Source organism: Hermetia illucens, chromosome 5 (assembly GCF_905115235.1).
Source record: "Hermetia illucens chromosome 5, iHerIll2.2.curated.20191125, whole genome shotgun sequence".
NCBI lineage: Eukaryota > Metazoa > Arthropoda > Insecta > Diptera > Stratiomyidae > Hermetia > Hermetia illucens.
In genome coordinates this window covers 97075129-97102504 of record NC_051853.1, presented here as the reverse complement: position 1 = coordinate 97102504, position 27376 = coordinate 97075129, and the positions used below count along the sequence as shown (strand labels likewise).

Sequence of the window (27376 nt, the reverse complement as noted above, 5' to 3'; positions counted from 1 at the left end):
GCGCCTTCTATTTTCTGGAAAATATTGTCAACATAAAAAGACATTTACAAATAATAATATACTATAGTTAGCCAAGGCATATGAATGAAGATAGGGCACATGTAAACAGTTCGCTAGCAGAAGTAATCTATAAACCCGTTATTTGCATAGTGACTGGCATTGTTACATTGATAACTTGTTTTTAGCTTGAATTGGACTTCACTATCGTATTTTTATTTCAATTATTTGGCCTACCCCATCTTATGTGTAAATTCGTTAACGTCGCTCTTGGGAGTTTTTAGTTTTGATATATTAAGTTTGAAACTATTTCAAACAAGCACTACCAAATACACCAGATGGATTTTATTTTACTTATTTAACTACATTTATGCTTACTTCAAACTGAATTACGCATTACAATAACTTGTGCTGATCGTCTGTATACCCCTACCATATCTGGGTTGTGCTACCCTGTTGTCAGAGTTGGAAAATTAGTGGATTTGGGAACTCTTCCCTTTTCTCGAAGAACCTTTTCATCAAATTCTTGGAATATTTTTTTCGAACCTTTCCGAACTTCCAATTATGGGACACGCCGCAATGTCCTAATATTTAGGGTTCAAATGTTTCGCATTTAGTTATGGCATGACTCGGACAGTCGGTCCACATAGGTCCCTCGTAACAGATGTTGGGTCTTATCAAAATCTTGCAGAGAGTCGTAGCTATAATATTTTCTTGCGAAGAAGACAGTAGATCCTACTAAATACTAAATAATATCTGGGCGGTTCTAAGGAACAGCGACGCCAGCCGTGAAAATGTTATATGATGTAGGTCTTAAAATGGACATTTGCGGTATTGCTGATGTTACCGGCAAGATATCGGAAAATTAATTTCCCGCGTTGACATAGAGGAGCCTGTCTTCCGAAAAGCTAATTTCAATTCCGATAATTGGAATTGGGGAGACATAAGTCAGTTTACTCATACAGAATCAACGGCCGTTTGTAGATATAATATACGGGCTGTTGTTACAAAGCCACAACAGGAGTCTCGGACTGGACGGATTACACAATGACGAACCCGGCAACGACAACGGAATAACGATTTGCGCATTTTCTCATGGAATGTGTGCTCCCTGTACAGAGATGAAGCTAATGAGCAGCTAGCCGATACCCTATCCCAATATAGGGCTGATGTAACAGCGTTACAGGAGATGCGTTGGACAGGGACCGGTTTCCTGGAGTGTTGATTCAACGCCGCCACCTCTCAGCCTTGATGAATATCAGAACATATAGGAGGGGCCAATATAGACTCGGATCACTATCTCGTTAGCATGGTGTTCCGAGCTCGAATAACAATACCAACTAGAATCCCCTCTGACAATCAGGTGGGAGTTAACACTGAAGCCATCCACAACACAACCCTCGGCGACACCTATAAGAGGGAAATGGATGCCATAATAACCGCAGTCAACAGAGGACCTGCAGATGAAGCATCCACAAATGATCTGCACAATCTGAAGAACGTTATCATTGATACGGCCACAAACATACTTGTCCCCGCAAAAGGAGTCGGAACGGCTGGTTTGACGATGAATCTAAGCTAGTAACGGAACGGAAGATTGCCACATACTGAGTAATGTTGCATTCTCAAAGAACGCGGCCACGCGCAGAGACTTATCACGAACTCCGTCTAGCGGAGAAGTGACTTCACAGACGGAAAAAGGAAGCTTGGGAGAACCAAAAAGTCTATGAACTAGAAAAGTACAGGGAGCAACCGCACCAGGCGCGCAAGTTTTACCAACAAGTCAGCAGGATGAAGCTTTATACACCTCGATGCTCATCCTGCCGAGGCAAAGAGGGAAATCTGATTTCCGACAGAATGGGCATATTGGAGCGATGGGTTGAGTACTTTGATGAGCTACTGAACAACCAGAACATCGGCGAGTTGGAGGTCCCGTCAACTGAAGACGACGGACAAATACTGCCACCACTAAGTTTAGGAGACACCGTCCGTGCAATTCATCGGCTAAAAAATCATAAGTCGCCTGGGGCCGATGGAATTACAGCCGAATTGGTTAAATATGAAGGCGACCAGTTACACCAAGTGGTTCATCAACTTGTGCTCAAGGTATGGGACAGCGAATCAATGCCTGACGATTGGCAACGCGACATTATCTGTCTCATACATAAAAAGGGAGATATCACACAGTGCAGCAAGTATAGAGGTATCACGTTGCTGAGTACCATCTAGAAAATATTCTCCGCTATCTTGCTAGGCCGGATAGGTATGGGGCCCAGAACATCATTGGCCCATACCAAAGAGGCTTCACTCCAGGCAAATCAGCAACAGATCAGATTTTTTCTCTGCGGCAAGCGATGGAAAAACTGTTGGAATATGGACAACAGTTGCATCATCTATTCATCGACTTTAAAGCCGCCTATGATAGCATAGCCAGGGTAAAACTGTACAAGGCCATGAGAGGATTCGGTATCCCGACGAAATTAATAAGACTGACTAGGCTGACCCTGACCAATGTGCGAGGCCAGATAAAAGCAGCAGGATCACTCTCAAGATCATTCGACATCAATAACGGTCTACGACAAGGGGATGCCCTATCATGCGTCCTGTTTAACCTGGCCCTCGAGAAAGTGATCTGTGATGCTGAGGTAAATGCAAGAGGTACGATCCTCTTTAAGTCCACCCAACTATTGGCCTATGCTGACGACGCCAGACAGCTATTAGGGATATCGAATTGGTGGATCTCGGCGCAAAACCGGGATGTCTGGGGTTCCTTATTAAGGCAGGCCTAGACCGGATACCGGTAGTTGCGCCGTTGATGATGATGATGTTGTATTCCGTGTTTTAGTGGAGCCCGAACTTATGATTCGAAATGATATTTTTAAGATTAAATTTCAGTGAGAGAAATTGGAAATTGTGTGCAGCCCTGGGTTTGTTTCACTCCGGAAAGCCAGGGATGGGATGTTGGATGTATAAGATCAGGGATGCGTAGTTAAATGTGTAACTTTATGAGTCGAGGATAGATTTAATTGCAGCGAATTGTGGCTGGTCGTTGCTGGAGGCAGAAGTGAGAACTTCAATACTCGACAACCATTGGTTGGCTTGAGCGTATTGATTAAGCGGGGTATTCCAAATTTTAACTGTTCTTTCAGGCGCAATAAGGCAAAAGCTATAAACATTTTCAGTATCGGTTTTTCTGTTAGGTTTTTGGTGACATTATAAAGTATTGAAAAAAAAATAAAACAATCAAAAACTTCAAAAAATGGAGAAAAGAAAGCAGAGTCCGCCACATTAAGGACTCAAAAGAAGCTTCTCGGTTATATGAAATAAACACTTTTGGTGAGTTCTTAAATAATAAGCATGTCATTTTCGTTTGTCGATAGCGATTAAAAAAAATTAAAAAAAGCTCCTAGGAGCAGCAAAAAAATATTAGCTTTAGGTCTGGCTTAGGCTTAAAGTACTGGCGGTTTTAATTTGTACATAATTCACATCCTTGCCGTGCTTGTGATTATATAGAAAGGAAGAATTTCCTTCTATTGCCACTTTCGGTCACGTTATCTCCAGGGCAGAGGTGAGGCAGCGTCTGATGAGTTGCCTCCGCCCTGGACCAGGCAGTCAGTTATCTTTCTTTCTACTTTTTGAAGACTTGGGTGCTGTTCTCCCGATTTAGTCTGGTCCAACATCAAGCAGATGTTGATTTAGGATCCCCGATATCTCAAACAAAAAATTTAGCTTTTGCTTTTTGTGTTTTTTTCCGCATGGGGTAGTTTTTCTGATTCAATTGCCGGCCCTTACCTTGATAGATGGGATGACGAAATTGCCGTTGAGCTCGTGCAGTGGAAGGAATCAAACCTCACTCTACTAATCTGAAAGCAAACAGGGTACCAACTCAATATACAGAACATTCAAAGAAAAGAGGATACTCATTTCGACGGCCATGAGATCCTGAGACAGTAACGGCTTAATGCCTTCATTAAGAACCCAGCCCCCATTTATTCGAGGATTCCTTCGGGGAACACATCTAGCCGATATGCTGTGGGATCTAGAAGTTGAATATCCATAACTCAAAATATGCTTGGTCACAAACTTAATGACCAAAAAAAGAAAAGTTCTTCACTAGGAGAACCTTATGTTCCGGATTCAATCGCAATCGGGACTGTTAGCGGCCTCCTTCAAGCCCTCTCAAAAACTCAATGAGCTGAAGTACATCCTTCACCAAAAGATGAGTTCGGAATCGTTCAATCCGCCGAGTAAGTGCGTGTAGGGCTTCAACTGCTAGAACTTCGGACGCATTGCCCAAAACTGCACTGCCTGTATGAATTTGGTTCGTCTGTTTACTCTTTCAATGAAACCAAGAGCATAGGTAAGGAACTATATCTACTACGGATTTCAAAACTTTCAACTTTCAAACTTTGGATCCGTGAGGAATACCGAGCAGGAATGTCGCGTTACAAAAGGCAGAAAAAGGTCAATATAAAGACTTTTATTTTAAGTATGCGATGAACTGGATGTTGACAGCAAAATAGAGAAGCACGTGTTGGCTAAAGATATTCCTAATGCCCTATTAAGCAATGAAGAATCGATAATATTCAAGCTTACCAATTTGGTGAGACGCCAACTTTTGAACATGCTTTGAGAGACCATGATCCTTTCCTGGGTTTTAACATGAACCCAGCTCCAATTCAGATGGGGTTTCAGCTCCTGAAGTTGCAACTTCGACGAAATGTACACCATTAAAAACGATAAAGGTACTCATAGGAAACCGGCATAGTTCAAAAAATCAACAGATATCCTGATATTGCATGCACAGCGGAAGTTCCAGTTAAATCTGCACCCTCTGGTCAGGAACAGTGTTAACTTTTTAGTGCCAAAAATATTAAATTTATTGGAGTTCATCAATACTGAGGTATTTTTCTAATCTTTCAGTTAAATAAGCACATTTCAGTACTTTTAAAAAAAATCGAAACGAAGTTAATATTTGGCAATATCACGTTTTGTGAACGACAAAATAATATGAAATTTGAACCGGCAACTCTACGCTGCCTGTCGTCACCTCTTGCAATAGACCAACATTTCCGTAAAATCGCAAAAACAAAGTAGTGGTTTCGATGAATGATCATCATCATAGAGGAGTTAAAATAACTCACTAAGTTGGACATAAACATATGACCTTCTGCGAATTTGACAGTTCGAAAACAACGCGACCTTATTCGCGATCTACAGATAAGCGCGTACGGAAGCGCTGGACATTGGAGAGTTTAGAGCAGAGTATTGTTGGTATCGAAGTTTGATAGTCGCCCGGCCAGACCAAAATCGGTTATCTTTGAAAATAGCCAGGAAAATTTGCGACAAGGATACAATTGTCAAGTATGGTCGCGGGAATCAGTTAACTTGGGGCTCCAAAGCGACCGGGCGAGTAGATTGATATTTATTGGCAACAATGTGAGAAGGAAGTATACCTTAATGTGTTATGCCTTAATTTGTTACAAAACGCGACCTTAGGCGCACAATAACCGTTTGTCTTCTAGGATGACAACGGTCCTAAGTAGGCTTCCTTTTCGCTAAGATGGTTGTTATATAATGTCCATGTCACCTTTATATGCCTCCCTAATCGATAGAAGACGTTGATACAGTTCTATTTTTTTGCCCTTGCCTTAGAATAGTAATCAAAAAAATATTATTGGCGCCTTCAGTCACTTTCATTGATCATATTCCTGACAGTGCCATTGGTGCGGTAGTTCACAAGTTTCTTGCAACTCGGTTGCACTCTCAGAAACTGAGTCCAAAGCTGACTTAAAGAAAAGGAGGTGGATTGTAATCTACTTCAGCCAACATACATTTTTATACATAGCAATTTTAACCCTTGTGTTACCACCCCCCCCCCCCCTCGATGTACAATTTGTTAAATCACTCCTCCTTGGAGAAATTGGCTAAAACTCTCTCGGATCTTCACGATTGGGCCCATTTCCTATCGAATTGAGCACTAAACAATTTTTGTTCATTTTCTAACTAAGAAAATTTATAATTTCCCCACACAAAATTTATGTTATTCATGTATGGTATTATATCATAAAGTAAATGTGTTTTTAGACAAATAAATGTAAACAGATATTAGAAAAATAAATTCTGATAGATTATATTCATTTTTAATTATTTATAAAGTATATATGTGAGTACGATGATTATAATAATAACTATTTATTTATTTAACGGGCAATAAACAGAGTAAACTCCAATTACTTATTGCATTGTATTAAGTAGATTTATTCAACATAATTTGAATTTATTGATTGCATTCTAAACATTTAGTTATCTTTGCCGGATATTCACCACAAACGGTCTTTTTACCCTATCGCAACATTTCCTTGTCCTTCTTTGTTTGCGAATAGGTTGCTCGCATCAAATAAGGCATGATCCTACTAGAACTCTTTTGCGAATGTAGTTGTAATTGTTTTGTCCTTGTTTACTTTCGATCGCCAATTCTATTGGTTGATTTCGCATAATCTGTTGAAGTTTGATCTGCCCCTGTCAATCGAAGGCTTCCAGCCTTCATCAGCACCTTTTTGCGTCATATCATCGGATTACGCTAGCCTGATACTATTAGAAGAAGATATATTAAGGAGAGGCGACAATTACATTGCTGGCCACGCCATGCAGTGGAATCCACTCTGGCCGGCGAGTGGGTCATCCCAAGGGCACTTGGCGCAGAACAGTAAGAAACCATGAGAAGAACTGAAACGCATTCCAGGTAACTGCGAATGATGGCACGTAGATGTAGTTGCCGCGCTATACCCCAACAAGGGATGAATGGCAATCATATATACTAACTTCAATGCGGCACATGTAAAAATTGTTTGCTCTATTTTGTCGTATTTTGAAGCGGTTACTACATTTGTATTCGCATTTACAAATGCAAATGTTCCCAACCTTAACCAACTTATATCGTTTATACTCAAGTGGAATACATACGTATATCCTCAAAATTCCAAAACATTCTATTCAAAACTTTTGCTTTAATAAATTGCAGAAAATCGCCTCTTTCTAGTCCCCTTAACTAACGGTTAAGCCTCAGCTGTGAAATAATAACAGATTCATTTGTATTTCAATGTTTACAATTTTATTAACATGTTCGTTATATTCAAAAATAAAATTTACAATTTCGAATATTTTATTCGATCTTTACGTGTCAATGATTGACAAAAACAATTTTCGTGACTGAAATAAAAACAATGAAAATTTGTTGACCACTTAAACTACATCTTAGGTTCCAAAACGTACTTTGGCTTCGAGCAAACGAGTAAATATTTTAAAATATAGAATTACGTTTGTGACAAGTTTCGTATGACATTACATAACAAAGAAATATCCTAAAATCGTAATAAAAATGGTTCAAAGTATATTACAAAATCAACATTTTATGGAATGATATCCGAATGTACAAGATTCACAGTTCTGTTAACAAATAGTAGTCTTTCCTTCTTTCACTAGTCTTTGTATTCTAACGACAGGAATTGGTCCCGCTTGGCCAGATATTCTTTATATCGCATCAGAGCGTACCTGCAATGGAGAAATATGTGTAAATTACAGGCACAATGGTATCACTATCTTAACTTACTCTGCATAATTGAAGTCGATTGTAGAGTATTCAGCCTGAATTAACCCCCAAACAATCCATAAATAATGAGCAGCCAAAGCGAACTGATTTACAGCAACATATAGGCGTTCAACGTCTTTTTCTGTTACTTGCCCTGGGCTCTGATATTCTTCTAAATATACTCGCAACCAGTTCAACTGGAACTCTTTTGATGGATACCGCGAATAGTCGACTTCATCGACACCTGCGAATTCGGCGAAGTGGTTGCCAATATCAAACGCCTGGAAATTATAAGCCGCATACTCATAATCTATAAAAGTAACACGGTTAAGAGACTCCGTATATATAATGTTAGTTAATAGCAGATCGTTGTGTGCAAATACCACGGGGCTTTGTAATTTCTCGAGTCGTGCAAGAAGATCAGCAAAATCATCTCGCAGTTTTTGAATTGGCAGGAAAGTATCTTTCAGCCTGTTGAAATGTTGACGATAGTAACCGGAAAGAAAAGGAAAGGAATAAAAATATGAGAAAATAATTACAGCTGTCACCATTTAAATAGAAAAGAAATGATCTATTGAATCTCAACTGATTAGATGACCCACTTATGAAAAGTTAAAATGAAATAGATTGAGGGGTTATATCTGTTTAGAGCCCCCAAATAGGGGATTTCTCAAGATAATTCTCTGAGTACATTTTTAGATTATAATCCACAATGAATATACCAATCGCAACTTACCAGGAGTAAGAAAGAAATTTATGATTGACAATCTTTCTACAAAATGGCAGCTGTAGGACCGTTTAAACAAAACGGCGAGCAGCAGAACTCCTTTGGATCACCATCTCAAAGCATAACAATATTTTTTCCATGAATTACATAAATTTAGCTAGTGAAGAACATACGATCACAATTTTAGAATTTTTTCGCAAAATCGCGAAGCTTAGAGAAAAATTCGCTTTTTTAACGAAAAAAAAATTGAGTTAAATTGTCAATTAAATTGCCAATACCGTGTGCTATCTATCTAATATCTAGATAATCAGATAAAGAACTTATAGTCAAATTGTCAAGTTGATATGATGATAAATCTTCGAGCTCTACTGCTTGCCGACTTTGAAAAACGCGTTTGAAGTTTAAAGGGGCTATAACTTTCCCTACTTATAATAATATGGTTCATAAAAAAACTGTTTAACTTCACTTTGCTATCTCAGCACCAAACAGTTGCCCTTCCGCAGCTATTTTCTGATTGTTGTAATGCTGCGACGAGCCTCTTTGCCATATTGGAAAGTAAGTATTTAGCGACTTGAATGGGGTTTTCTTCCTAGCAATTTCTCCAGGCGAACTAATCTTAAAAATATTTCTAAGTTGTTTTTATTCAAGAATTTTATTGACTCTGAATCTAGGGATCTTGTAGCATATTTTCAGCCAAAAAAAATCAAACAGATATAACCTCTTTAGGTTTCTAGAAACGTGTAAACTTAAGCGGAAAACTGTGCCTGAATTTTGCATCGGCATCGTAAAAAAATTATCTGAGCTGTAAATCAATTTTCAGCATTTTCTGTCGATTGATTGAGAAGTACTTGTATTGTATCCAATTTTCAGAGTCAGAAATTGAGGAATGAATGCATTTATCGTTCGATTAAGTAGCTTAGCTACTTTCTCAGTGGATTTCGTGACTTCAATGGTTGAGGAAGTTTGAGAAGTTATGTTCAATAACCCTCTTGATGTCCCAAAGCCAATGGGTATGTGCATTAATAATGTATTGCCCGAACAATAAATCAAACGAAAGAAGAAAGATAAGATGCATGTGGCTCGATAAGTCATGTAAGCCAGGTGGATACAAGATAGGAAACTTCCATATAGTTGCATTTGGTCCAGTTTTTTTAAAAGTATCAAGACTTTCACTAAGTTCAATGAATTATAGAGACAGCTGATATTATCTGGTAATGTTGTTCTTCAAGATTGAAATGAAATGCATTGACCGACTACAAAGGTCGATGTAAGCATCAAAGCTATGATTGACCATTCGTCCGTCTGTTTCAAATACACCACCAATCCCTAACAGTAACCTAATTTATTCTCCCTCATGAAGCTCCTAATCGAAAAAGCAGTTAAAAATAGAACGACACGTTTTAATCTTGAAGTCCAGCGACATTTATGTGTGTTGCATAAGGTTTGCCTGTTAAAAATAACTCAAACTTGCAATTGGTTTTTTGAAGCCGAATGTTTCAATTCTGAAGATGGTTTCTAGTATTGTATCCAGAATTAGAGTATACATTGTTAAATAGTGAAAGTAGGGACACTACGTACCGATTTTGAAGTGCAATCTGACGACTGCGTTGACGCAATCGCGGTCATCACAATTACGGAAAATTACTTACTGATGAACTGAATGTGTCAATAAAGTTTTTTTCCAATAAATTGATTGCAGTTATAAGATTAGCAGTACATTTTCGCTACGAGTTAGCTTTTTAACTAGATTTGTTATTCAACTTTTGCTAGTAGATAAGAGGGGTAAACTATGCAGACAATTCATTGACTAGAATTGAAAACGTTGAAGCTGAGTTTCTTTCAGTCTGACTGTATCTGCATTAGCCTCCGTTGATTCAGATTCCTAACAGAGCTCAAAACTTAAGCGAAAAGCAAGTTACAAAAATAGAATCACTTTGGCATAAAATTTTTCTTGCCCACCCCACAGGGAAGCAAACAAAACAATCTTGCGGAACAGAAAGGTAGATTAACTTGACATGAATATTATTTTATTAGATAATCTAAAAATTCTTATAATCACGACCGACCTTGACATTCATAGAATTTGAGGCCCGAAATTTCAAACATCTCTTTCATATAACGCATTCTGAACTGTAGATGGGATGATCATCCATCACATTCAACATGGTACTGGAAGTAAGTTATGCATTAAGGGAAATCATGGCAAATGAATTTGTATCTTATTGAATGAGGAAATGAGCTTTGAATGATTTGATGAAACGAAAGAAACTTCGCGTAAGAACTACTTTAACTTACCTTTCATGTTTTACTGGATCGCTAAATACATTAGGTACTAAATTGAAGAATTTTTCCATTGTACTTGGTAGCATCGGCGTTTTCGCCACTTTAGGACCGCAATCGATTTTATGCATCTGAGCCATTCGTACTGCGACCAATCTCCACACTTCTGGCAGTCGAACTTTTTGCGGATTGAGCGTTTCTCCGGGGATGAATTCGTACGCAAGACCATTCTTAAATATTGCAAATAACTGAGGTGCAAAACCATGTTGGTGCATCAATCTAATATTACGTGTTTCGGCTTTTCGATCAATCAACATGTCAGTCTTATTTCCATACACACGAACTAAAACAACATTTTCCGGATCTGTTGTATCAAAGATGGATGTTTTTACCGTCTCCGTGTTTTCATTCGCACTTTCAGAGACTGCATCGGTCGCTCCAGCGTGGTTGTTCCCATTCATTTGTGGCGTGGGTTGCTGATGATTGGTATCATTATCACCACGTTGTCCCTCGTCTTCCTTCGACTGGTAGAAGCACCCAACCAATTTGTTTGTTATCCCATCTGTGAACATCTGATTTAAGTCATGCAAAATTACTTTATTAAGTTGTAATAGAAATAAACTTATTTGCAACAAGGTGACATTGGCAAAGGCAATGAAGATGTTTCATGATGCGTGGGACATAAATTTCCATTACATAAGGAAGGTTTTATTCCGTCCGTTACAATTGATATTGATGAAAATTGCAGGGGTTGATGGCAATGGCGAATTGAAATTGCTAAAGTGATATAAACTTTGGTCTTGGATTTATTAGAAAATGAGTAGTTAAGTAGTCGCCAACTCTTCGTGTTACAATTTCACTTAAGGACATAAGAGAACTGGACTTAAATTTCACAGCGATTTATGGGTACAATTAAAAGTAAGGAGACAGTTTTCAGGTTTCGGATAGCATACAATTTAAGATTGTACACATAGCCTCTAGACAGTTACCTACTGGATCAGATTTCACGAAAAATATTTGTCAATTTCCTCAACATGTACAACAAATGCTGACTTGCATATAAGGTAGACATCGGGCACTTACGAACTTTTTAAGGTGATGTGTCAAACGAAACCTTATTAAAATCGGTTTGCTGTCTGGCTGACATACCTTATATCTCATAAACGCTTAATCCTGAAGCGTTCCCGACTTGTTTCTAAGGTCACTTAACTCGATAAATTGAAACAACATAGACAGCCCCAGGCCCGCTTGAAAGAGGGGAAAGGAAAGTTTCACCGTTTGGCACTTACGCATCTCAGAAAGCACGTAGGTTATACTTCACCTGGACTAACAGAATTCACTATTAAGTGAATTGGTGGGTTTAGAATCCCCTCATAGCATTCCCTATTTGTCGTAAAAAAGACTTCAAATCTCGACTCTTCTTCATGTTTTCGAAACAACTACCATGCCTCGGAGACAGACTGAATTTTCTGCAACAACCTTTTGCTTGTGACAGCAGTTTAAGATTTAATTCTGCAATGTGCCTACGCTTATCGACGAGACTATTTAGATTTCCCAACTTGGAAGATGCAGACTGGACATATTGGACTTAAGGGAGGTAAAAAGGCGGGAATCTGGGAAGAATGTTTTTCTCCCTTACGACACTGTGCTGTTGTACTCTAGTAAACCTACCAGAAGTAAGGATGAATCCACTGGTCCTACGAACTGGTATTAGAATATTAACACTGCCCTCGGACATATGAAGGGGAAATACAGCATTGAGGACCGTAAAGACAATAGTGAGATGATGGCAGCTTTCTGCAGTACAGAATTTGCCATTAACTCAGTTGAGTAATAACTGACGGACCGCGTACATCATCCAGCTTGCCGAAAAATAACGATAGACACCTACCAAGTTATCTTAAATATTCCAAATACACGGACGACAACTGCTAGACACTTGACCGGGTCATGCACGTTGATCGAGCATCAGCAAAATTAAGGTTCTCAGTATAATGGGCCATAACACTCTACCTATCTAAATTAAGGCGTCGATGTGTCTATCGCGGCAGCGTTGTTTCTGCTGAACTTTGGGTTCGAATTTAATATCAACCGAAACTGTAACAGCGTTATTTGGAAATATATACACCACTACCAAGTTGTTCCGCGCCAATAGGTACAGCATATTGGTAGTAACCAGCACTGTTACTCACTTTCTTTACCAAATCTCTCCGTCATGTCATTGTCGTACTCGGGCCCAACGTAATCTCGGATAAAGAGCTGGTTCGATATATGGACCCGGTACCGATAAGCGTGTTGTTTAGAAACCAGAATTGGCAGTAAATAGGGTACACTTTAAGCATCCACTTCACCAGAATCACTGACAAGAGGGTCGCCTTAGAAACAGAAGAGGAAAGCGGAAGTGTAAGTTTCTCGGAAATACCTGGAGAAAACCGAAGCACACTTCGAGGAAGTAACGGAGATGTCGTATAAGTATGGTGGACGCACCATGCCTTATTTAGCTGACATAGGCAAGCATACTTAAGTTTAATTTTAAATAAAAGAAAAATACATTTTTTCGTTTCCCCAAAGGTTTGTCTTTTCCGCAAATTTTTAAGGTTTTGTGTAAAACATCCACTTCAGCGTTCGGGCCGATCTTAGCTAGTATCTCTTCGTCAATGCCAATTACATGACTACACCATCGAAGTCACTTTTCTCGCAATTTTGCCTGCTTAGTGCTCAGTCGACGACAGTAATAGTATTCAGGTTCCGTCACAGTTCAGGTTGCATGAGACGATCAATTCATTTTTGGACAGACTGCTCGAGATCAGATTTGATGCTACGAAAGCATTATTTGTACAGAGCAGTATGACATGGACCGCGGAACAATCTCCAAAACAAGAGCAAAGAATAGTAAAAGAACACTTTCTTGATAAGCACCGAATGGTTTTCATATACCTACTGCACTTCGAGCTTTGTGTTTCGGATCGTGGTAGATACGAGTTTCTTTGGCACTATGTGTTGTCGTAACGCATACCAAATGACTTTATGGACACCAGGTCTGGAAAAATCACCAAGCCACTATAAAGTATCTAGGCCTCGAAATATCATCCATGCAAGTATCCGTTTAAATAAAACTATAATAGAATGTTACTATATTTTTTAGAAATTTACTGGACATCCATCTCAATTTAAACAATGAAGTGAAGAGTCCAATTTAAGTATATGAAGACACTGGCAGTATCCCTCATTCCCTGGGAGAAACTATGCGGGATTATAATTGAGTTTCGCATGGTTTCTCGCAAGCTACTTCGCGTTGATAGAAACCTCTGTGCAAACCGATCCCTTTTTACGCGTTCGATTTGTTGTTACCATCTATTTACCGATTTTTCTCACTGACGTTCTTATTTCTTTTTTTGGTTAGATTTTATTTCATTTTTGCGTATATGTAAACGATGAAGTAGGTGATATTCAATTGTATAATCACAACAGCGTCAGATGGATTTTTTTCCCTATCTCAAGGAGTTATGCCTACGTCTTTCAAGTATACCTAGTCATGCTTCTCAGATTATTAATTTTCTTAGTCAATATCGAATTGAAAACCAATCCACCCTTTGCGTAAAACTCTAAATTAAATTGAAATTGAAAAGTGGTTGTTATCTAGAAGCGAATGTGAAATGTCAACGCTTTGATATGATTAACTGTTTGCAGATTAGAGACTAGACAGGTTTTAGCACTGATATAACGAATTTTATCGCGTAAACCATACAATCATGGATGGTGAATAATGAGGGTGTCGTCGAAATAATCGGGGATAAACTCCTACAAAATCTTGGATCGAACGTCAAATTTCTATCAATTTTTCCATGTTATTCATCCCGATCCCAAGTAAAGGAGAAGGGGTTAAGGCAATGCACTTAATATAAAATCCTCAGAAAAAACAATAAAGTCCCACGACAGACTGACCAAAAAATGCGCTGAATGTCGATAACCAAGCGTCTACCACACTGAATTACATGCCTGTGAGTTGCTTGAACTTGAAGAGAAATAAGCAAGAACTTCGACAGTGTTGTAACAAGAGCTGCGAACGTGAACGCTAACCAAAACCTATGAACTCAATAGTCATATCCGTAAATAGGCAAATGAAAGCCATTGGAAGTAAACCACACGGAACGAGGGTAACGAGTGAATATTATGTGGCTTAGCTGATTAGTCATCACACATACAGGTGCATAATATGCCTCCAACACAAGATCAGACAATTGCGGATATGTTGATAAGAATGCAGAAATGGTAGTAGATAGGTCAGATGTTCAGGAAAAAAGGAACAATTCTATTGCTAAAAATGACATGTAATAAAAAGCACTATATCAATAAGGGTAACAGGCGGGGTTTTCTACGGCTACGCCCGTTGATCAATCAGGCTCTATTCTCCAAGTTTTAAGAAGCTTCAAGCCTTCTTTTATAAATTTTACCAAAGCATAGAGAAGCTATTTTTGATTACATCAAATCATGATGTCATGTTTTGTGCCTTTGAATATATCAACCAAAAAGGGCTCAGTGGAATCTATGTACCCACACCTGATCAGCGCTTAAATGGTTTAATATCCTCAAATCGAACAGATTCTTTTTGAAAAGCCTCAGCTTAAATTCGTTATGTTCTTTGCGCCTAAGTTGTCAAAGGATTTAAAGACACTGACTTTGATTCAAAAGCCTTCTCAAATTTGACGAGTTAATCCATATGCTTTAAAATACTTTTGCTACCAAAAAACCTTAAGTTCTTAAATTTCCTAGAGTTTAAATTCATAAATTTATCGCTTATGCGTAAATTTGTAGATTTACAAAATAAATTACTCTTAATTATATTGCGTATGCACGTTATATTTCCCCGTATCTTGTGATTCACCTGCGTCACGTTTTTAATTGTATAGTATTCACGTTACGATAATCAGTTGACGATATCTATACCGCGTGAAGAATATATACGCTTCCGATAAAGAATGATTCGAATAGAAATGCAATCAATTAGGGAAAATGATTGATAATTGGTAGATAGTGATGTAACGCTCACAAAATTCCGTACAACCTGTACGTTAGTCGTGGATAAACAGTTGCATAATTATGCTAACGCACCGTTTTGTTTTGTCGATAATTCTTGCTACCTGTATTAGACACTTGAATGGATTGAACAATGTGTTGAAAGTCTATAGACTTTCGCTCTCCATGTTTAGTCTATTGGAGAATGGATGCAAGCGAAATAGAATGACGTAATAAATCAAGGAAAATTAGTGATACCTTTTCAAAAAGAAGAAAGGGAGAGTTATACGTTTAGTAATTAGGTACGGCTAGTCATCAATCAATTGATAGAAATATACGAATATATTATTTCTGAACTTGGAGGAAAACCATAAACATTATATAGTCTTCATTAGCGCCGAAGAGAATGCAAACATATGTTCTTATCACTTTCATTTATCAGAAACTATGTCAACTATACACTCTAATTTGACGCTAACATTCTATGTTATCTTAAGTTGCATTGAATTCACACAAAAACACGAGGTCGTCCTGCTACATCTTTGCTCATAATGGCAGGATTTATACCAAACTTCCTAATATCATTGCCCATACTATGGTTTTTAAGATTTTGTTCAAACACAAAACCTAATTAAAATCTCTTTACTGTCTGTCTGTCCTTCACACGCATTTTTCTCGGAGACGGTTATAGCGATTGACACCAAATTTGGTGGAAAGTGGGAACTGTGAACACTCACGCGTAATGAGTTACATATTTTTACGTCGAATTTAAGGGCCTACCGCAGACAATGCTGCAAGATTGCCCTGATAGTTTATGGTACCTTCTGTACCTTTTCGGATAAAGTGGTCGTGATTATTGTAGTGGCATATCTTTGTCAGTAAAATATGATCAAATATCTTCATACATAAAGAGATTCCTCGAATAAAGTAATAATGCCAGTCGATGTTTCGGCAATTGAGATGATGCATATGAGACGAAAAACCTTAATTAGTACTTTCACAAGCAGATCTTAAATTCGACATTAGATTTCAATGAGACTCTGCTTCAGTTTCATTATCATCTCAAGTAATAAGCTTATAGCAGCGGAATATCAGAAATACGAACACAAACTTCCACAGCGACCTGGATTAGAACCCGGAGTAAAGAGATCGAGAAGCTGACGTGCAACTCGACCATCGCACCCGTCCGTTTGCATGTAAATATTAAACAAAACCTCGCATTTTCGACTTTTTTCGCTAAGAAAGATCATAGTCTTGTACTTGAGCTTTGACCCTATGGTGAGACGTTTCGAGTGAAACAGTTTTTGTAAGCAGAAATAGGCTCTATTGCCAGCCAACAACTGTGCGCGGATTTCTTCGTCATAGCTGTTATCGGTTGTGATTTTCGACCCTATATAGGAGAAAGTTTCAACGGTCTCAAAGTTGTAGTCTCCTATCTTTATTGTTTTCGTTTGACCAGTGCGATTTGATGTTATTCGTTCTTTGTTCCTTGGCGCTGACATTACCATGTACTTCGTTTTGCGCGGCCCGAAATCTCGCGCCGCCTGCTCGATCTGGGTGAAGGTAGACTGTATATCTCGGGTTGTTCTTCCCATAATGTCAATATCGTCAGCGAAGGCCAGTAATTGGGTGGACTTAAAGAGAATGAATCACTTTCTTCAGGGCTAGGTTGAAGAGGACGCATGATAGTGTATCCCCTTGTGTTAGACCGTTGTTTATGTTGAATGGTCTTGAGAGTGATCTTGCTGCTTTTACCTGGCCCCGCAGATTGGTTAAGGTCAGCCTTATTCTCTGTGCTTATGACAAATTTCGTACTTCTAGAATGAATTCCAGGGGGTCCCTTTGATAAATTTCTAAAATATAGAAATAGAGTGCGCTCTCGAAATAACGAACAAAAAAAGGTTTGTTTCGCTATTTCGAACGTCTATAAGAAAAACAAGGCAAAAAATGCAAATTATATTTTTTTGCATTATAATGACTTTTCGCGTAATTAAGTGTACACAATTTCTTCTTTTTTTTCGTCAACCTTTGTCTCAGTCGCAAGCGGGGTCGGCTCTTCGTGATCGGTTTCGCTATTTTATTTTATCAAATGCCTCATCTGGTTGCAATCGCAAGGCTTTTAAATCTCCATCCAGTATATCAAGTTACCGTTGTTTCGGTCGGGTTTTTGGTCGTTTATCATCGACTTCGATGTTCAGACCAATCTTGGCAAGTGAATTCTCGTTAGCGCGAATAAATGTACACAATTTCTGTGGAATGGATATTAGTTTTGCTTGACAAACAAGTTTTCGAGATTATAAAATGACAGCTTTCGTCGTAAATTCGAATAGTTATGGTTTCACTATACTCTGCACCACTACATCCTAGTGCTTTGTTGAAAATTGAAACTGCTCAAGCAGTTGAACCTTTTCTAAGAGCCTTCGATGCTTCTATATGTACGCTCCCATTAGGTGTTTCATCCGATAATATTTGGTAGTCACTCATATTTCTAGACTCAGTTATTGTTTCTTTCAAGTTCCACTGGTCCAATTTTTTTAAGACCGTCTTGAAGATGTAATATGAAGAAATTTAAAAACCATATAAGAAAAAGAAATTCATTCCTTTTGGGTCGATAGTGTGAAACAAATCCACCCTATTTGCGATATGTGCCTGCACCTCTCACCTCTTCCATATAATCACAAGCTGAATGCGAGCTTCAAATCATATCCTTCGTCGTCAATTTCTTTAACGCTTCAATTGTCATAGCGAACCATTGCGATACTTTTCGTTTTACGAAGAAGATTTTGGTCCATAGGTTGGATAAAAATTTCACATTTGAACGCAAAAACATTACTCTTCTCGGTCTCTTATCGCCGTGGTTTCAACAAATCGATGATTTTTCTTAAAAGTAGATTATGTTAAGAATACGCTATAAAAAGGATTTCATGAAAATCATTAGTTCACAATTCGCTGTCAGGAGAATCGCATTGGGCGTTGTTCAAAATCCGGTAAACTCCAACTATTTAGAAACGTTTCAACGTGAAACAAAATTTGGTACGAAAAATACGGAAAACCAAACCAGCGAATTTTCAAAATTCCCCAACGCGGTGTGATTTTGTGATATCTCGTTGTGTTCATCCAAGCAAGAAAAGTAATCTTTTATTTGTTGATTTTAACTCCTGGAGAAGTCTCGGGAGCCATTTCCAAACTGAAGAAGTTTCATTCTTATTGTAGCTTTTTATGGTCCGATGAATTCAAAACCAACCACTTTTTAAAAATAGTGTTATAAGTGGATTTACTGATTCTTTGTTTGCAGAGAGACTTTCGCCAGTTATTTTCAAGTTACTTATTCTGTATCTCTTTTTAAACTTATTAGGCCACTAAATTCACCAGGGATCGCTTTGAATCCAGAATTTACCTTTTTGGTTTCGGCTTTGATCATATCTTCACTTATTAGTAAATTTCTTCAACGTTGTTTAATAAACCATTTTATTAATCCCTTTTCTATTCTTGGTTTCTCCGGCTCCTGTAAAGTTGCTTTTTGAAAGGTGCTCATCCTGCTACTCACAGAACTTAAAACTTTCTTTTTTCAATTTCTAATTGTGCAAAAATTAATTGATATTTTCACGAGCCGGAAATACAATTAACTCTGCCTAAGTCACTTCATATTTGTCCATTCACCTCAAAAGTTAAAAATGCTGTTCCTCTTTTTTCATCGATTACGTAACACGTTACGAACAGAGATTCAAAGACACGCTTCGAATGATTTATAGGCACAATTGAAGCAAATTTCCCCGAGTTATTTACAAAAATGGAACTGTGCGCCTTTTGCATATTCAGACGTATTAAATTCATTATCAATAATTATTTTATTTATTTCATTATCAATAAGAAATTCGTAGCCAAAATACCATAAAACAAAATCCAATACTTTATCTCACAATGATTACACACATAGCAAGAAAAATTTTGTCCAAAACTAATTTTGAAAAGTTCAATTGGTAGTTCCTTGACTATGCAAAGCAGATCGTCCTAATTTAAAATAGGTTATCATATGTATTCGGTATTATGAATGTAACTTGCATTCAATTACACAGTTGCTTATGCAAATGTTTTGAAACACCCTTCTCAGTTTTGATACTCTTATCTTGCTTAACGCTTCTATCGTTTAATATTGCAATTTTATTGCACAGATATAGTCTGAATAAAGTAATAACATGGAATATGCCTGTACAAAGATAACAAAGACGTGAAACATATATTTCGAACAGTTTATAAATCCTCAAAATTGTGTTCGCCATTTCGAGCGACTTTCTATTCGCTACTTAATGTGAAAAAACTGGCGTTCGTTAATTGGGGGTTCGTTATTTGGAGAGTCTACTGTATACCATTATTAACTTTATTTGAGTAGTATAACGGAATAGCCTTTATGATTATTTTCAAATTTTTCGGTTGGATAGGTTTTGAGAACGAAATCTGTTACACTTTATGGGACCTATATTTTAGATCCTAGTTAATACATTTTTCATCTGAGATAACAACACTAATACTAATTGAGCTCCCTTAAATACTAATTGAGCTCTTTGATTTGAAACCTCACATGATCATATTCTGATAAAATAAAAATTACACTCCTTTACATTCATGGAGCCATACCCCCCTTAAACTCAGCATAAAACCATCCCAATCATCGTAGTATCCGGATAGCTGAGTGGTCAGAGCGCAAGGCTATCGTACGGAAGGTCACGGTTCAAATCTCACTGGTGGCAGTGGAATTTGTATGGTGATTTGACGTCGGATACCAGTCGTCTGGATGGGTACCTGAGTCAAATGATCCTCCTAGTGTACCGTTACGATCTTGAATGAAGTGCTCTAACACACTTCAAGGCCCTGATCCAACATGGATTGTTGCGCCAACGATTATTATTAATCATTGTACGTCAAGGGAATTAAATGCCACACGTTCTCACAATACATTCGTCCCAATAGATCCAGTCCTTTCGAAGTAGATCGGCTGTGAACGATAGGCAGACGGACAGACAAACATGGAATCGATTTTAATTAGGTTTTGTTTTACACAAAACCTTGAAAGCTAGTCTAAGGACAATTGGATGACTTTGTTGAAACGGCTGACGCAATCGCCAGACTTCGGCCCTATCGAAAACGTATGAGCTGACGCTTAAGATGCCGTTATTGTTGCAAAATTTAAACTAAATCGACTTTTTTTAGCATCCACTTGATTTCAAACTGGATCAAATGGAGAGCAACTTGCTCCCATTCTTTATGGTCCACGGACTCCTCTTTTTGGGTTAACATCCAAAGTCCACAAATGAAAAGAAGGACCACGTACCAGGGCAGAGGCAACTTATTAGACGCTGCCTCAGCTCTGCCCTGGGAGCAGCGTGACCGAAGCGACTCGCAGACGTTGTCACGCCCAGGGTAGAGATGAGGCAACGTCTGACGACTTTTTAGTTGAGAAAGTTTTTAGAGCGAAACCTGTTACACTGCGTACATTTTGAGTTCTCACTTCCTTATCCTTCAGCTGAAGTTAAAAACTTGATCAGTCTTGGAAAGTAATTGAGCCCTTTGTCTTTCGTATGTAGACTTAGACTCAACACAAAATTATGCCACCAACTTTATATTAAGGATATCACAGACTACATATTTCCACCAAATTTCGTGATAGGTTTAGCTATTTACGAGTAAATTTAGTGTGAGAGACAGAGAGACATTGATGCGATTTCCATATGATTCTGCTTTACCCGAAAAGTTAAAAAACAAGTCCAATCTAATGTGAAGATTCAATTTTCCTCTTTCCAGTGAGTACACAATCGGCTATGATGTTATCCTCTTACAAAATCCATTCCCTCGACTCCGCTTCATAGAATCCAAACTTCAACAATACTTTCTAGCATAATTTCACCATAAACTCCAAGTGGAAATTTCCGGTGAAAATATCAAATAAGCCGAATCCTTGCTAAGAAAAGCATCCGTAAACGTGATCTTTTCGTGGATATTTGAACGTACGGAGCAAAGTCGTTTCTGATTTTACGCGCACTTTTTTCAAAAACGATTATAACTCTTGACACGAAATTCGGTGGAAGGGTTGGAACTGTGAACCGCCATACATGTCGTGAATTACATTGCTGTACCTTGAACTTAAAGGGGTCCCCATACACATAGAGGTGCAAACATTTTTTTTTCACCGAATATTGCAATGTGGGGATATCAAATGAAAGCTCACAATGTACTTTTCGAAGCAGATATCAGTTTTGACATTGGTTGCAAACGGGAGGAATGCGAAAGTCGGAAAAGGATTAATTACTACACGGACATATTTTCAGAAACTGTTCAACCGAAAAATCTGAAAAAAAAAAAACAACAATAGCCATTCACATAGTAATTAGGCGCTGAAATACTCTCCTATATCGATATCTACTCAAATTAAGTTAATAATAGTATTATATATTATTATATTTTGAAAATTTACTGCGGATCCCCCTTAAGTTCATTTTAGATCCGTAAAATTTTACAATTTAATATGATTCCTACTATTATTAACAAAGTTATAGTAGGTCGAAATCGCCTCTTCCGCGTCAAATTGCTACCCCCTAGGAGATAAAACGTTAGTGCCACATCAAAATGAATGTCGGATATGTTCAACGTGAATACACTACGAGTTACATATAGATGGAACCATCGGGTACCTAAATATTCTTATATGAAAAATCAACAAAACCTTTCATACTTGAAGCGCTGAGCTTTTTGGTTCGCATTTGTTTCGAGTAAGCCATCCCAGGTTAAGTTGACAATATTGTTCAATTTCGGTCCATGTTTTTGTTGGCTCAGCATATACGTTTTTCGATGTGCTTCTCTGGCAGTGCGGTGTGTCGTACTCTTGTGCAAAACAACGAATTGTCGAAGCGTTTGACTGTTGTATTTAGCAACCTTAATGTTCCTTTTCCACAATTTTTTCTTTTTTGCTTCATGCAAAGACAATGCTAGAGACCTCACCAGCAAACTAATGTAATTGTCTTTCCGAGAAACACAACATTGCTATGAGTTCCAAATCTATTTAGTCATTTAGATACGAACGTCTTCGGAACTTTTAGGTGCCTACCTACTTGGGCTAAGCTCATTTTTTGACCCTAGAACAAACGGAAGATACTGCTTCCAAGTGTTTCTTGCCCTTAGTATTTCTTTTTCTTTAAACAGTTAACTACTTCTGAATTTATCGGGGGCTGATAAGAAAACGTGATTGTCATCTTAGCATTATACTAAATCCTCTAATTCCTGATTACCTCAGCTCTGCTATAGAGAGGTATTTAATGAACATACTGTACATAAGGAATTCAACAAAATTATTTATAAGTTTTGACATAAAAGCATACTAACAATGCTGAAAAACCGCAGCAATAAAATTCCATGGGATTTTTCTCTTTACAATCAAATTTTTTTATGGAGTATTCATGAACAATAACAGATTCGATAACTTTCGATAACTATTACTTAATCTTATTCCATGTTGAATGCAATAAATCCTTCGCAATATACTGGAAGTTCAGGTACACTTCACACAAATTACTGAAAACCATGCACAATACGCATATGGTCCATCTACCCTAAACAAAACCAGTTTGATGACCGTGAATAATTTTATTTATACATATGTTAAGCGCCTTCAGCGAGTCGGTGTTTGTAATTTTTCGCATGCTATTAATGCAGTATCTGAGCAAAGCTTGTATAATAGGCAACAAAGATTGTAATATTCAGCCGTTGATTGAAGGAGTGGAGATTATTTCAACAAATAATTGTAATCCATGTAAGCGGGCTTGTTAAGTCGATTGCTTTTGAAAAATAACTAAATGTTGTCTATTGTTATGATTCTCCAATAACAATATGACTCCCGGAGACATAGGTAGACACATTATCGGTTGAGTCACTTCCATATCCACTACATATGAATAACAATTCGATTCTTCTCCGATTTTTTACGATTTCGTGTGTTTATTTTGAATGAATGCAAAATCAACTTGTTTGCCTTGGGCTTGAACTCTACACAGTTTGAGATAATTACTTGAGTTACAAATGTGTGCAAAGTCATAAAAAGGACAACTCCTGTAAGGTTACATTTTACTCAAATGTATGAAAACTGTCAACAGTCAATTATTAAAATTCTCTCCAAAAAATATTAAATAAACAGGATTACGTAATAAAAATTGACTAACTGGCTTGCTACCGTTCACGAGAACGCTTTTATTGGTATGAGAAGTTGTTTATATTTTTCATTGATATGCAGATGCAAATCAGAAAATAAATATTCAATAGAAATATGTATCTTGTACATATCAAACAGTTGTGTCCGGAATGTCGTCTATAGGAAGAGTGTTAACGTAGCTACGTGGTAGTGTATCAGCTACTTTACTAGTTCAATGTTAATGTGCTCTAAAATCACGATTAGCATACTTACAAACCTATTATGTGAATAGAAGAACGTGTAGCCTTAAACCAAAGTTATTTGCGCAGATTTGAAAACAAAATCCCACATCATTCTCCAAGAATATATATAATATGATAGCGACGGCGAATTTTATGCGATGATCGATATACATTCAAATTGAAAAACTTCTTCATTGAGCGCAAGCAAGTATACCGGCGTCCAAGTAGGCTGAATACAGGAATAGCAAATCAAATGGCCAAGGGATACGGAATGTCAATGCGTATCCGTGGGGTAGGGACGAGGTGGATAACTGACCCGCGACCCCTGTGGCGCCTAGATGGTTTTCTTCTGTGTCTTTCTCTAACGCATGTGGCAAGTCATAGACAGCTGCGCCATGCCACATGCTTGCAACCATGCACCGCACACTAATTCACTGGATCCCATACACGGCATTAATACCAGACCAGGCCTTATGCTTGGAATTTTTCTCGCGCATTCACCGTAGATGGCCGAACATGCGCTATGATCTTTCACCATCACAAAATTTCGTACAAAACGCTAGGAATTGTATCTTTTGTGTTCAGTCTTTCGGTCCCTGAAATATTTTGTTTCATGAATGCTGTGATGAATTTGCTGGGGAAAACACAGTAAGCAAGGCTAGCAAATCAGTTCCTAATTTAATGTTAATTTGTTAGATTATTTTGCCCTTGTTTAGATAAATGCATTTCCCGCCTTAGAAAGTAAGCATATTTATTTATATATATATTTAACATACCATGCGTGCTTTCTAGTATGTTTGAATCGGAATAAAATTTGAAATAAAATCAGGTTATTTTTCAAAAACTCTCATTATAAATTTTATTAAACTGGTTTGCAGAAATCCCAAACAAACAAACAAACAAATTTGCCCTTGAATTTTACGCTAACCATAATCGCTTTCTCAACAAAAGAGACTTTTAAAATATATTATAAACCCGGGAATAAATGTTTCCAGTTATATAATAATTAATTCTAATGACTATTGCTATGGTTGAGTCGACATTGTATGCATTAAAAGTACATATTTTATTTCACCAAGTAAAGTTTGAAACAGATCTTGACGTAATCACAGAGTTTCCGCTATGACAAGGAAGGAAAGGAAATAAAAGGAATTGTATGTATTGTATATATTTTTTACAATAAGGTAACGTGCAGCCTGTTGGATACAATGCGAAGAAAGCTAACAAAAATGGATAAAATAACACCCTTAACATCCGGACAGAGCAGAAAAAATAATAATAATAAAATCTAAAACTAAAAAAATTACTAGTTAATACTTCGCATATGAAGAATGTCAGCGCCATATACTAGAATTTCTTGCTTTCAACTCCTGTTTCATGTGTCTGTAGAACATCATGCCCATTTTTTTCAAAATCTCATCAAGGCAAGAATCAAACTGACAAGGACAAACAGCTACGCTATTAACTGACATTGGGAGCCTGCCTGTCAATCTCCATCACCTGCCAATCTGCACCCAAAGTATTTTGCCGATTCGATCACTAGATCCCGCAAACATAAAGTTAGGTATAGACAGCTCAAAGGAAGACTTGACTCAACTACATGCAATGTGAGAAGAGCTGTCTATCGTTTTAGTGACGTTTTAATGACAAGATAACTTGCACGTACATCCAGGACCTAAATCCTTTCACAAGGCCTGCACAAACTGACAACTTGACACCCTAACCCAGTGGTGGCCAAATCTGAAATCTCTCAAAAAGCGGTCAGAAAATCAAAATGAACAAATATCTGATCGGATCTAAAAACGTACGAGCTACATTAATGGCCAATATTTTTGCAAAACTGTTAAACTCCTTAGTGACGGCTCGATTTGCTAGTTCATCGAAGATTTTCGGTAATTTCACAACTGCTTTCCCTATAAAAGGCAGAGATCTAACCTCTCGTGAATCAACTAATTTCCGCTTTTAATCTTTTTGGTCAAAAGCCACATCTTTTAACATCAGCAATGCTTACAAGAGAGTGTATCTGTGCTTCCTCGAAGTCATTCTGATTAACATAAACGTACCTATCGGAAATAGACAGTATTAGTTTTTGATTTTCCGCTAGTGTAATTTATTGTATTAGCATATACCGACCACTTATTCCCTTAATCAGTGCTACGATGTGGAGAGATAATATGTGGAACCAGACGGCACGTGCTGGAGATAACCCAAATGCTAGCAGTTCGGCGAGATGAAGGCCGAAGTTCTTGGTTTTCAAATATTACCTTCCTGTCAGACACAGAGATTTTATCACGTGCCTTGACTCAGCAGTGAAACTAAACCCGCCCGGCGTAGACTGCTCTAATAGAGGCGTGAAGTCGCGAGGAGGATTGATACCACCGAAAATTTGAAGCTCAGAAGAGCTAAACTGCCAAACGGTCTAATAAGGGAGGGGACAAAATCACAAAGGAAACCAACGCGCGCGAGATGGATGGGAAAGGACTAGCCTTGAGCCGATTCTGGCTCCTACGCGACGAGTGGCCCTCGTCTTCCTTTCCTCTTCCTAGGGAACAGATGTCATGGTAGCCCTGCAACTGCCCACCCCAACTTAAACGTTTGCTACCTGCCGCTTCAAATATAATGGGGGAACCCTACAAGTAATTTTTAGTCTGCTTCAATCTTTCTTTTTTACGTTATTTTATAAGGAGCACTTACACTAAATTCTCGGTGCTTACATTTCTTCTTCCCCTGAAGTCTCTAAGTGTCGCTTTTTTTTCCAAAGTTGTATTTACGAAAGATGAAAATTCTCGGCAATGATTAAATATACTCCAAATTCTGAATATTCTCAACGAATTTCATCATGACCGTGCATAAGAAGAATAATGGCCATTCATAATTTTTTGATGCGTGAACAAAATGGTTTCAATATATTTGTATTGTATTGATTATAAAATAATAATAAAATCTAATCTTATTGGTGAAAATTTCCTGCGCTACTTTCTCTCCAAAATTCTTTAATTTGTGCCTAATTTGCTTATAAGTTACAGCAATTATTAGATGGCTTATTATAATGATGCATCCTCCTGCCTTATTATGTAAACTTCTCTGGTGTTATCGATTGAGGATTGAATTAAGTTACTTTAAAGTGCTTATGAGCATCCCTTTTTCATCTGACCGCTCTCCTACTTTCGCAAAATTATCTGGAGTTTGGAGAAACTGCTGCGAATAAAAAATCCTGGTATTTGATGGAAAAAAACTGCAAACCGAAATGTGATGTGATGTTTGAGGCAATTATAATTACAGCATGGCTATATTCGAGCGGTTGAAAATTTCAAAGCATTAATGGTTTCAATCCAATGATATCATCC

General features: G+C 37.8%; 1 protein-coding gene across 1 annotated transcript in view; it reads right to left on the bottom strand.

Annotated features, from left to right (window-relative positions):
• Window positions 1–7087: 7087 nt before the first annotated feature.
• The window catches only part of LOC119656684 (ethanolamine kinase), a 39343-nt gene continuing 19054 nt past the window's right edge, over window positions 7088–27376 (bottom strand). Inside the window, exons 2-4 of the mRNA XM_038063169.1 lie at window positions 10611–11167; window positions 7610–8059; window positions 7088–7551 (exon numbers count right to left, since the gene is read on the bottom strand). Of these exons, the coding sequence (XP_037919097.1) occupies window positions 7479–7551; window positions 7610–8059; window positions 10611–11167 (1080 nt within the window). The 3' untranslated portion in view covers window positions 7088–7478. The remainder of the gene's footprint in view (window positions 7552–7609; window positions 8060–10610; window positions 11168–27376) is intronic.